Source organism: Amphiura filiformis, chromosome 4 (genome assembly GCF_039555335.1).
Source record: "Amphiura filiformis chromosome 4, Afil_fr2py, whole genome shotgun sequence".
NCBI lineage: Eukaryota > Metazoa > Echinodermata > Ophiuroidea > Amphilepidida > Amphiuridae > Amphiura > Amphiura filiformis.
Window position 1 is genome coordinate 49,317,438 of NC_092631.1, and position 13,136 is coordinate 49,330,573.

Below are 13,136 nucleotides of genomic sequence, written 5' to 3' on the forward strand. Positions count from 1 at the left end.
CAGCAAGCCTCTGGTGCGAGCGACACCTTATCAAAGGCTTTGCTAAAATCTAGCATAACAATATCAGTCTGACTGGTTCTGTTTAAACATTCTGCCCAATCATGGATTGCTTCAAGCAGCTGAATTTCACATGAGCACTTTTCCTTGAAACCATGTTGATTTTTTACCATATTATTTGCAGCAAGAAGTTAGGGGATATGCGACAAGACATGACTTTCCATTAATTTACATGAAATACAATTCGTATGTGAAAAATTTACTCCCTTCTTGTATATGCCTTGACAAAAGCTTTTCTCCATCCAATCATCTGGAAGAGTTCCTGTTGCATAGGATTATTAAGATGACATGCAGCATTGGTGCAAGTTCAATGGCATAATCATGAAGCATCCTGGCTGATATACTGTCTGGTCCCCCTGCCTTGTTGATGTTTATCTGAGTAAGCTGTTTTATTACTCCTTGTAACTCTATGTCAAGATCTTGAATACTTGAAAAGGCAGAGTGTCCTTGTTAGGAATTGCAGATAAGTTCTCGAAAGTTTACTGAGAAAAACTGTTAGGGCTTCAGCCTTTGAATCAGAGACACACGTTTCCCATCTGATAATAACGTGGGGATACCTATTGCGTCCTTCCTTTTTTGGATCTTATAAAACTAGCGGTCACCCGTCTTTCGCGGTCACTGTCTTTTGCGGTACTGATATTTTATATTCTTTTTTATGTATACTGGTCAGGCGTAATGGTCAGGTGCTTTGTGTTTGAGTCACACCCCATTTTGAAAGTATGTAATTTCACCTAGTGCAGCGCAATTTGAAGTGCAGTTTCAGAATAATCAAAATAAATTTACATGTTTTTCAACATGGGCCAAAATATTTTGCACAGACACGTGATTACCTGTGATCAACATCTCTTTGGACGGGTTTCAAGGTTTGGCCCAAGCGCTTACACTGCAAAAACTCCGCGGGTGTTAAATATGCAACACCGAGCTGGTGTTGAAGCTTCGGGTGTTAATTTATGGTGTTAAATTGTTAGATTAACACCACGGTGGTGTCAATACAAAATATTAAATGTGCACTGCATATACTTTTTTGTAGATCTAAATAATCTATTATTTGGGTGGAAACCAACAGAAGAAACAGAAACAATTCACGCTCATTGATTAAGATATTAGCAATAATTAAAGATGATAATTTCAACACCCGTAGCATTGTCACTTCTACACCAAAGAGTGTGGACCTCTCAGAACGCAGTGTTAAATATGTTCCATCAACACCCACTGGTGTTAAATCTACACCACAGTGGTGTTGAATATAAGAAATTCAGGCAAAAGGATCAAATCAACACCCAGCAGTGTTGAATAGGAAATTAACCCCGGAAAAAGGATCAAATTAGCACCAGGATACAGTGTAAAAATAACACTTTGTAGTGTCAAAATTACACTTAGCAGTGTTTCATTAACACCGAAAAGTGTGGACCTCTCAGAACACCACCCGGTGTTAAAATCAACACCCTCGGTGTTACTTTTAACACCGACGTTTTTGCAGTGTATTATCTTGTTATCTTAAATCTTGGTGAAATTTCTGTTTTAAAAATTGCATTTAAGCTAAATAGCTTTGATTTTTACAATTAGAAAGAAATATAACTTTTGCATGTTACTTTTGCATGCTTTCAGTTGAGGTTATCTACAGTTTGATAAAATGGCACCCAAAGTAGTGGTCATCACTGGCTGTTCTACCGGCATCGGTCTGGAAACTGCTGCACTTTTGGCAAGTGACAAAGACAACAGATTCAAAGTGTTTGCGACAATGAGGAATCTAGCCAAGCAGGCTCAGTTAGAAATTGCTGCAGGATCTACATTGGATAAAACACTTTTTATTCGTCAGCTTGACGTCACTAAGGAGGATTCGATCGTAGAGTTTATTGATAAGATCAATCGAGAGGAAGGAGGGGTAGATATCTTAAGTAAGAATCTTTATAAAAATATCCTTAATTTTTATAACAATTTTTCAAAATTTACATGTGCATACATTGTATGTATGTAGAAACAAATTCAAAGAAAACATAAGAGCATTGATAGTTCAGTTGGAACTGGGTTTGGAAGATACCTTCCCCAAATTCGAACCACCAGCTACCATGGTTCGATGTAGAGAGTCTTTCCTATTCAGAGGAAATATTGCAATTACACACCTTCTTGCCTTTTAACAATAACCAAGCCATTTTGTGAATATACTTTGAAAACAATACAGCTGTGCATCATATTTTAGTTAGAGGTACTTTTAGCTAATCCAGACAGCAAAAGAATTAACATGATTAAAACTCTCTTCACGCGGGTGTCGACTGCAGACGACATGTTTCAAATTTTTTCAAAATTCAAAAATTTCAGAAATATAAATTTTGATGACCATATTTGGAATCAGCATGAAAAATGCATTAAAATGAGTATAAACAAGCCTAGTATTGGTTCAGTAGTTCTTAAGATAGCTCTTGATATTTTGAGAAAATATTTCAAAATTTCAACCTTTTCCGTTGAAGCGCATGGCTAGCACGCAGAGCATTAAGGTATACCAGTTATTTTCACCCCTGTTTATCCTGAACAAAGACATATCTATGTCATAATTACTCCAAACAGAATGAACAAGGAGTGCAATTCACTTTCAAAAGAGTTAACTCCACTAGGGTGATCACTCTAAAGCAATCCATAAAATGGTACTAAATTTCACTCTCTTGCTTTAGAGAGTATTTTATGTTAGTTTTCAATTATTTTGTTTAAAAATGGGTCACTTGACTTTCTTTTTCAGTTAACAATGCAGGAGTAGGGCAGGCTGGCGTTGTGGAGAAAGTAGCAATGAGTCAAATTAGGACGGTGTATGAGACCAACGTATTTGGCTTGATTCGGTTGACTCAAGCCGTTATTCCTGGCATGAAAAGTAAACGAGCAGGGCATATCATCAATGTTGGCAGTATGGCAGGACTGTTTGGTAAGTTCCACACATTTAATATTCAAGTACGAGGAGCATTTTGACCGATTTTACCAGAGAGTAAAATTGGTAATCATGGTGCGATTTTGTGTTTACCGGGCCAAATTTGCAATTTTCCTTATAGCCCAAATTAAAGTGTTATCGGGTTATCTTGCAAAGAGGATCCACAGGGCAATTCTGTTCAATTTCTACCACGTAGATGGAGTAGGCGGGTAGGCAAGCCCTGTAAAAACGTCGAGGGCACAGTGAAATACCTACCGAAAATTTACTACACATAGATCATTCCCCGGGGATCATTCAATTTTCTTTTCTTTTGAATCCCGTCGAGTTATAAATTCTATTTACGAATGTTATCCCAAATGATTTCTGCTACTTTATACAGGCTACCCATTCTGTGATGTTTACATTTTATGTACGAATGTTATCCCAAATGATTTCTGCTACTATATAGGCCTACAGGCTGCCCATGTTGTGATGTTTACAGTGTATGTATATGATATACGAATGTTATCCAAATGATTTCTACTACTCTATAGGCCTATAGGCCACCCATTCCGTGATGTTTACATTCTATGTACGAATGTTATCCAAATTTATTTAATCTTTCTTTATATAGCTCTTTCAATACATCGTACTGGTCCGTGGGAGAGGGCACATAAAAAAATGTTGGTGGGTATGTTCCCCCGGAATTTTGAGGTGGGGCTTTTTAAGGAGCTGACGACGTACCGGTAAAAGGGGGTCTTTTGGAGCTGCGAACCGGGATGCGAACAAGTTAAATGGGGACTTTGGAGCTGCGAACAGTTCAAAATCAAGGGTCTTTCTTGGCTTTTTGGTTGAAAATCGCCTGAAAAAAAATAATATGTGGAATAAGCAATTTTTGGTCTTTAAGAGCTGAAATTATCAAAATCAAGGGTCTTTCTGATCTCTATTTTGGTCAAATATAGGGGTCTTTCGGAGCTGCGAAATCCAAAAAGCGGGGTTTATCTGGGGGAGCCTACCCTTATGGTCATTTGTCCCGGGAATTACAAATAATACATATCTAAAAAAAAGATGTAGGAACATATTGAAAAACAATCATAATAGAGATAGAATAAATACGACTATGAATCATTATTAAACAATATCATGATTTCTACTACTCTATACAGGCTACCCATTTTGTGACATTTACGTGTCTAGTAAGTTTGCAGTTGAGGGATTCTCCGAATCTATTGCACCATTATTGAAAAAATTCAACATAAGGTAAAATGTAATGATACGTATATAATTTGCCTCTCTACTCCTTTATGATTTCCCAACGAAATACATAAAGGAGTAAGGATGGGAGTATTACTTCTACGCCAAATATAATTAATTGAAAATCAGCCACACTAACATGACTAAGGTGATTTACGTACTAACTCGAACATTTACATAAGAAATAAAAACCTCTAAATTATCGCTGTTTCTTGTTGTTTGAACAAACGATCGATTATGTCACTATATAAACGCAACTAATTTTGTCGGTTTTTTTTTTTTTTTGGGGAGGAGGGGTTAAAATAATTATCGGCTACGTTTATAAATCGGTTTGATGATTCTAATTTTCAACATTTCAGGATTACCTTTCTGGTAGAGAGAGGAAGCTGGTGGGAGGGATGGAGGAACGGAGGGAGGAAGAAAGGGAGGAAGGAAGGAAGGAAGGAAGATTTTTACTTCTTTAGCGTTAGCGTTATTGAACCAGGACCAGTCCAAACTGCATTTGCTGGCAACATTGCAACAAATGATACAGGACGCTTCAGCAGTGAGGCTGAAATAGATGCCGACGTAGATGAGAAAACTCGGCAATATTACAAAGACTCATTTGCTCGTGCTGAGAAACGTTCGTCAACGATAGTAAGTAACGACATATGTTTCATTTTGAGCTAAAGCACATTTTCGTCTATTGTACATTTTTGAAAAAAAAAAGCTTAAAGATGATTAAAAAATATGACGGTAGCCATATACTTAGGGCCATCATTTTTCTTATGGTGGGGGTCATAAAAACGAATAAAATTAGTCGGCATTCAACACACGATATTCAAAATTCCCGCGCCGAGATTGTCTAGTGCAATGACGTCATGATTATTTGTGCTCTATAGTCGTCAGTCTTCATTGTATTTGCATAATTATGAAATCTCTTTTCCAAACAACAAGAAGCTACGTAGCTAGTATCAAATTGGCTAGCGTCGATTGTGGAAAAGATCATTTTAGCAATGGCTAAATACAGTAATAGATGGTATAAAAAAATAATGTATTCTATTCTAGTACTTTACTTGAAAAGAATATTACTACGTCTTGTTATGAAACGCTCATCAGAGTTACTAAGAAGATACTGTGAACAAAAAATATATATAGGGCCTTTCCAGAGGTCTTACTTTGAATTTGTTAACCTGTAATAGGTTTGAGCACTTTTAATTCCAAAGTTAGTCACCTGAGAAATAATACTTGTTATAGGGCCAAAATGATATATTTATATATAATATTAAGATGGTTTAAAAGCATTTTGTAGGTAGCGATATGTTATAATTTGAGGTCATGAGGTAATGAACGTTTTTATGTATATACTTCATGCAAGAAAAAAAGAAGAGGAACTTAAACTTATCATCATTAATTGCTTTATTTTAATATCACAGATGCAAACAGGAGCAGAGATAGCAAGCATCATCCAAGACGCCATCTTGTCAGATAACCCTCATCTTCATTATCCAACCTCAGAGGTCATGGGTAAATTGGCGGCTTCCAAATATATTGATCCTACCGGTGATTCAGTACTTCGTAACCTTTCTGCACAACAACAGTGGGAATGAATAACGCAGAGCGTGTTATACGGATAATTCGCCATAGAAGTGATGTAATAATCGGATTAACTACCATAGCAATAGGTTAAAACAATTTTTGAATATATCACACTGCACTACAAGCAGGTTGCACTCATCACCTCTGCATGTCTGCAATCATAGATTGAATACAATTCGCTGTTGAAGTGCACGTTAGTAACCATTGGTTACTGGTTCAAGCCTGGGCTCATAGACCTGTTCCGAATTTTGATATACCATAGCCTTTGTGTTTGATCATTTCGATCAGTGGTTCGTAACAAAGGAAGCGTGAGCCAGTTGACCTAGCAACGGTCATATTCTAAGTTCTAACTCGCACTACGACAGTGAATACCGCTCTCTTCAAAGATACTAATCTTACAGGTGCGAGTGATCAGCATGATATGGTTCAAAGTTGAACAATGATGGTGCTATTTATCTTAAATCTTGTTTGCATCTTTACAAGTGGTAGACACTTGTATAATGGTATTAGAACATCAGCAAAAGACTAACAAATGACAAGGGAATTTTCAAAAAACTTTTTATCATGAAATGTAAGGTGTAACTCATATTATTTGGCTTATTTAAATTAACAAATATATGTAAATTGCGCCTTCAATTTGCACACAAATGTACAGTGTATCGTATAGAATAAAAATATGACGTGGTACGTCGTATATCGAAAGGAGACACTTTTGGGCAGGATCGCAAATGGAGATATAGCAAAAAATCTGCCCGGGTGATGTTTTCACAATTTGGGTTTGTTGGAAATTTGTGATGTTAATAACGTTAAAAATATTGTCTAATAGTTTCAGACCGGAATATAACTGGCATCTTGTATTTTTTTCAGACATTTTTCAATATGCACATGCATGTACGTATTTGTCAATAATATTTTAAAGGCCGATGTCTCAATTTCCAATCTCCATAACTTACGAACTCAATATCTTCGCTTAGGAATGTCCGATTTCATAGGGGAAAACGGCATTGTGGAGCAAAATATCTATATATTTAAGATATGTAAAACACTTAAAATTGATATAGAAACGAAAATCCATGTTAAAAAATACAAAATATATGTGTGTAGGCCTATACAGTTTATTAGTGTGATAGCTGTTGGTATCATTCAGGTCTAGAAATGAACATTATATAATGTTTTGTTAGAAAAATTAATAAATGATCACATGAAACAACCGTGGACCAAGGTCGTTTTCGTGGGTTTTTTTTTGTTTGTCATCTATATCTCTGGCTTAAATTTCAACGAATTTCTCCAGTTTTTTAGATTAGATTTGATTTCATACAGATGAAATATCCTGAAAGATTTACTCCAAACGGTGGTCGAATTTCAAAGAAAATCAAGAAAATTAAAATTTAACAGGGTAGTTTACTTCGCTCGCTTTCACAAAACTCCCATCAGTTAAAACCAACTATTCAGACTATATTTGGTATGCAGTGAATAACTTAGGCACTTTTCCCCATGTAAATCAAGAATTAATCAACTTTGGTATTGGCCTTATTTTGAACTCAAAACCCAGAGAAACTACTACCCTTCCCAGAATTCTTTGCAACATAATACATCCCCCTCATTTCATGACGCTCCGATGTACAGGTTTCCTGGGTTCCCTTTTTCATACATATCTTACTTGTCACCAATGCGCTATAATTTTTGAGAAAAATGCAAAAATAGGCACAAAATTGGCCAGGGGTGTAGTACCCCCTTAACATACTTACATTATAAACAATACCTATCAGAAACTATTCCAAAAGTTTCAAGTCCATAGCATAATGCATGACAAGGCACCGCAGGATCCAAAATATATTTATACCATATTTGTACATTGGTGTTACCCGGGGGTGTTACACTCCTGACGTGCCAACTTTGCTAAGAAATTGCTATTCTCAGTATTCTGTGGATCTCAAAATCCTTGTCTTGTTTAGAAATCAAGTATTTAGATTGTCCAACATATATGAGACATAGAAAAGCTCATTCTACAACAATTATTTTGGGTGTCTTTGAAATTTGTTGTCCCTTCTGCAAGAATTTATCTCAAGTTTTGATTATTTTAATGACAATTCAAAACAAATATCAGTAACGCCATACTTGCCCTTAAAATTTCAACATAGTGTTGTTTTTTACCCATTCTGAAAATGTGGAGCTTATGCTTCATTCATTTTAAGACGGTTCAACACCAAGAAACATAATGTACTTTGTTCACTTTGTGTTACCCTCCTGACACACCAAGAGTGGTAAATACTAGCAATTCTTGATGATCACAAACATTCGCCATTGTTTAAAAAAATAACTGTTGGGGATGTTAAAGTAATGCTGACAATCATAAATATATTATTTATACATAATTTTTTTTAATAAAAAGTACAGATATGTGGCTAAACATAGTGCCTGTTATGGTACTTTGACAAGATGAAGGCCTGTTTTTGAACAGAATACATTAACATTGCCATGATTTTTATTTTTGTTGGTTATTTGTACTTTAGTTTATATGATTACATGATATATTATTGATAATATTGCCATAAATTTCACTTTACAATTGTGCATTGGTGTTGTTTTGTTGTCAGGAGTGTAACACCAACTAAAATCATTAGATAAATTATATATTTAAAAAAAATTGCACATAGGCTATTAAGAGTTCTTTTTAATTATTTATGTCAGTACTTTACTAATTGTTCAAGCACAATAAGCTTATCCATAGTTCATAATAATGTTCTTTTGATTGCTCATAGTTAAGTTCAAAGTTCACTATAGGCCTACATCTCGCTTATCAGCGCTATCCTGATCTACAAATCGTATCTTCTATTTCCATGATCCAATGCATCCCAAACGGTCTTGTAGTACTTATGTACATGTATGTTGTTTACAAAAGACCGTGTTTATTATTTTATAGGTAATGAACAGCTTGATCATTTTTCACATAGGCCTACTTCATTGTACCAGATAAGTTGTACCCATGATTTGTACTCTTACATAATTCGTAAACATTTATTGTGTGCTCTCAATCTACTTGTCATATCCCTCATGTCAACACAATATTTCATTGTCCCGTGTCTGGTTAAGGGATCTGGAATGAGCGTTTTCAGCGTTTCGACAGTATTTTTGTGGGACATATGAGAGCACATCAGACATATCGAATAATATTCACTTTTTGAAATTCACGATATAATACACATTTTATGACAAATTATTAAAATTTGATATTTTTCACATTTTTGATATATAACAGTCCTCGAAGTAAATTTTATAAATCTAATGATATATTTTTAAAGTGCACGTAGCTGGAAAGAAAAGCCGACGATCAATTGAAAATGTTGACCTTTCATATTGAAAATATGGATTTTTTCCCCAAAAAGACCTAATTTTTTTTTTTTTTTTTTGGAAAAAAAATCTATATCTTCAATACGAAAGGTCAAAATTTTCAATTGATCGTCGGCTTTTCATCCCACCTACATACACTTTAAGTATAAATCATCAGATTTATAAAGTTTACTTCGAGTACTGTTAAATATCAAAAATATCAATTTTAATGATTTGCCATAAAATGTCTATTACATTGCGAATTTCAAAAAATCAAAATTATTTGATATCAGAAGGACATTCTTCGTATTCAGAATGCAATTCGATATGTCTGATGTGCTCATGCTCTAATGTCCCAAAATAAATACTGTCCAAACGTTCATACCCTACCCCTTAATTGAATATCAGTTTATGATGGTGAACTCATCTTGTCGATTTTTACAGGTAGATAAACCCCCAAATTACCCAAATGTTCTAATTGCCCATTTCAAGTGTTTTACAACCACTTCATTGTTCGAGCTTATAGTACAGGAAGCGTACTCAATCAAGTGATCATCCGCCATCATAATCTTTGTAGGGCCAACACAACTTAATGTTAAATCGTACAGTAAACAGTTTGCATTGGAAGCCCGAGGTGGCTACATAGTGTCGAGACCGAGTAGAAAAATCGGTGTGTCAGCTCTGAAGTTTTGCATCACTTTATAGTTTGCTTCTGCACTGTGGCCCTGTATATCGGTACTACATGTCCCGCTACATGTACATAGAGGCTTGCGTTTGATTTGAAATTAACATTTCCAGGTAAGTCAAGTTTATATGCACGGCGTAGGCCTGTGCTTAAATTTCGAAAGCCATAATGTACGATCTTATAATATGAAATTAGAAGACAACAAGATAAACCAAGCACGGGAAACAACATAATCAGACACCTCGAGATGTCAGGGTGACCCAAAAGTCTGGCTAACAGTGCAAACTTAATTCCAATGGGATACACATGTCCGAACCTAAATGGAATCAGCCAAATTTGTTATGTTTGCAGGTCAACAGAGCAATTTTGGATTATGATTTTCTGTCCGCCATAGAAGACATATCGAATTGCATTCTGAATACGAAGAATGTCCTTCTGATATCAAATAATTTTGATTTTTTGAAATTCGCAATGTAATACACATTTTATGGCAAATGATTACAAATTGATATTTTTGATATTTAACAGTACTCGAAGTAAACTTTATAAATCTGATGATATGTACTTTAAAGGGTATATAGATGGGATGAAAAGCCGACGATCAATTGAAAATTTTGACCTGAGACGAATATACCTAAAGGGATAGGAAGCAAGCACTTTTGTGTGTACCACGTCTGTTATGGCAAAAATTGGCCCTTTTTTGTGTCTCAATTCATAAAAATGTGGTATACTTTAGAGATTTTTAAATTAAAACTCGACCTGGAGACACATTTAAAGAAGGTCAAGTTTGCATTTTAAAATCTCAAAAGTTCACCATATTTTTCTGAATTGAGACACAAAAATAAGCATTTTTGGGCAATTTTAGCCGATTTTAACCAAATTGCCACTTTTTTGCATGAAAATTGTCAATTTTTCACATTTTTTTATTTTTTTGGCCATGTTAAATGATTTGTTGATGTAGTTTAGTCAACCTACAATGATCTATAGTTGGTTACAGGCCAACAAAGTGGATTGGTGATTCCAAATAGATGCCATAACAGAGGTGGAACACACCTAGCAGCATCTAAAGTACACACAAATAGGCTCGCTTCCTAAATATCAAAATTTAATAATTTGTCATAAAATTTGTATTATATCGTGAATTTCAAAAAATGAAAATTATTTGATATCAAAAGACATTCTTCGTATTCAGAATGCAATTCGATATGTCTTATGTGCCTCTCATAACCCACAAAAATACTGTCGAAACGCTCATTCCAGATCCCTTCAGGCTTTAAGTTATGTTGCTGATGATTATGATCTACATGACAGTGTGTCGGGTGGGGTGAGCGCAAGGTTTAAGAGAGTGTCAGGGGCAACCTTAACCCTAACTAAATAAATTCTGACAAAATCAAAGCAAAACTACTGCGCCGCATGCATACATCCTGCGAGCTCCTTCCACACACACACACCCCCCCACACAGATCCAAAAAGACATGATTAAAGAATCCGGTATTAATGTCAAAATGGAGTGCCTGAATGGAGTTTTTATTTTGATATTTTAATTAATTAATTAAATTAAATTAATATTAATTAATTAATTAATTAATTAATTAATTAATTAATTAATTAATTAATTAATTAATTAATTAATTAATTAATTAATTAATTAATTAATTAATTAATTTATTTATTTATTTATTTATTTATTTATTTATTTATTAATTTATTTATTTATTTATTTATTTATTTATTTATTTATTTATTTATTTAATTTATTTATCTATTTTTCAGACAACATGATGAGACCTAAACGACAATGGGATTTACTACTAGACCCGGTATGCAAGTATTGTACAAGAAGATTTATTGAAAACATTCCACGTTATAAATCACATCTTCGCAGCCATGAGCTGAGTATTAAGCCTTATTGGTACAGCAATCCAACTTTAAAACCAAAGGCTGGCTGTGTGCAGATACAAACGAAAACACATCAAAAACGAAGATGTAAAAATCGCAAAATATCGAAAGGGGATCCAGGTCATTTGAAATTAAGGAAGAACAAGCGAGGTGAAGTAAAGAAACGTCATAAATGCAGCTTTTGCCAGAAACCGTTCAGCCATTTGAGACGCAAGAAAGAACATGAAATGATACATACAGGAGATAAACCGCATCAATGTGGCTATTGCAACAAATTATTCAGCCAATTGGGAAACAAGAATAGGCATGAAATGATGCACACAGGAGAGAAACCTCATAAATGTAGCTACTGCAAGAAATCATTCAGCCGATTGGACCACAAGACAGATCATGAAAAGATCCATACAGGAGAGAAACCTCATCAATGTAGATTTTGTGACAAATCATTCAGGCGATTGGGAAGCAAGAATACGCATGAAATGATTCACACAGGAGAGAAAACTCATAAATGCAGACATTGTGACAAATTATTCACGACATTGGGAGACAAGAAAAAACACGAAAAGATTCACACAGGAGAGAAACCTCATAAATGTCGGTATTGCAATAAATCATTCAGGCGATTGAGATACAAGAAAGACCATGAAATGATTCATACAGGAGAGAAACCTCATCAATGTAGATTTTGTAACAAATCATTCAGCCTATTAAGAAACAAGAATACGCATGAAAAGATTCATGCAGGAGAGAAATCTCATCAATGTAAATACTGCAATAAATCATTCAGCCAGTTTGGACGCAAGAAAACACATGAAATGATGCATGCAGGAGAGAAACCTCATCAATGTAGCTATTGTAACAAATCATTCAGTCAATTGGGAAACAAAAATAGGCATGAAATGATTCACACAGGAGAGAAACCTCATAAATGCAGCTATTGTAACAAATCATTCGGCCAATTAAGAAACAAGAATAGGCATGAAATGATTCACACAGGAGAGAAACCTCATAAATGTAGCTATTGCAATAAATCGTTCAGCCGATTGGGAAACAAAAGGGAACATGAAATGATTCACACGGGAGGGAAACCTCATCAGTGTAGTTATTGTAACAAATCATTCACCAGATTGGGAGACAAGAAGAAACATGAAATGTCTAAGAAACACAAACGACTAATGGGTGAAGTTTTTAACAAATCACTCACCCACCTGAATGTAAAGTGATTCAGCTTAGGCTTGCTTTCATTTTAAGATTATTCAATGTTTTTGCGTACAGTGTCGAGGGCCTGGAGGATTCACTTTATCGTAATAAAAAAGGTATTTAAAGAAATCAAAGACGTTTTGGAGTACAACTTTTAGTTTAATGATTTACTGGCGTAATTTGGCGTAACAATGAAAAAACATTTGTGATCCATCAAAAATCAAACCTTTTAGATCA

General features: G+C 34.8%; 2 protein-coding genes across 2 annotated transcripts; both read left to right on the top strand.

Annotated features, from left to right (window-relative positions):
- The first annotated feature begins 1,674 nt into the window (after positions 1-1,674).
- On the top strand, positions 1,675-6,471 carry LOC140151011 (retinol dehydrogenase 8-like). The gene is made up of 5 exons (XM_072173201.1): positions 1,675-1,955; positions 2,792-2,971; positions 4,120-4,213; positions 4,672-4,843; positions 5,623-6,471. Exons 1-5 carry the CDS (start codon positions 1,691-1,693, stop codon positions 5,794-5,796), a joined length of 885 nt encoding a protein of 294 aa, XP_072029302.1. The 5' UTR covers positions 1,675-1,690; the 3' UTR covers positions 5,797-6,471.
- A 3,213-nt stretch (positions 6,472-9,684) lies between these two features.
- On the top strand, positions 9,685-12,922 carry LOC140150240 (uncharacterized). The gene is made up of 2 exons (XM_072172245.1): positions 9,685-9,913; positions 11,574-12,922. The coding sequence occupies exon 2, from the start codon at positions 11,579-11,581 to the stop codon at positions 12,920-12,922; it is 1,344 nt and encodes a 447-aa protein (XP_072028346.1). The 5' UTR covers positions 9,685-9,913; positions 11,574-11,578.
- Positions 12,923-13,136: the final 214 nt, after the last annotated feature.

What these genes read in the sequence shown, in the direction of transcription:
- LOC140151011 (XM_072173201.1), top strand. Translation starts at nt 1,691, where the DNA reads ATGGCACCCAAAGTAGTGGTCATCACTGGCTGTTCTACCGGCATCGGT. An exon ending in TTGAAAAAATTCAACATAAG is followed by an intron (nt 4,214 to 4,671) that starts GTAAAATGTAAT and finishes TTACTTCTTTAG; the next exon opens with CGTTAGCGTTATTGAACCAG. An exon ending in AGAAACGTTCGTCAACGATA is followed by an intron (nt 4,844 to 5,622) that starts GTAAGTAACGAC and finishes TTAATATCACAG; the next exon opens with ATGCAAACAGGAGCAGAGAT.
- LOC140150240 (XM_072172245.1), top strand. Translation starts at nt 11,579, where the DNA reads ATGATGAGACCTAAACGACAATGGGATTTACTACTAGACCCGGTATGC.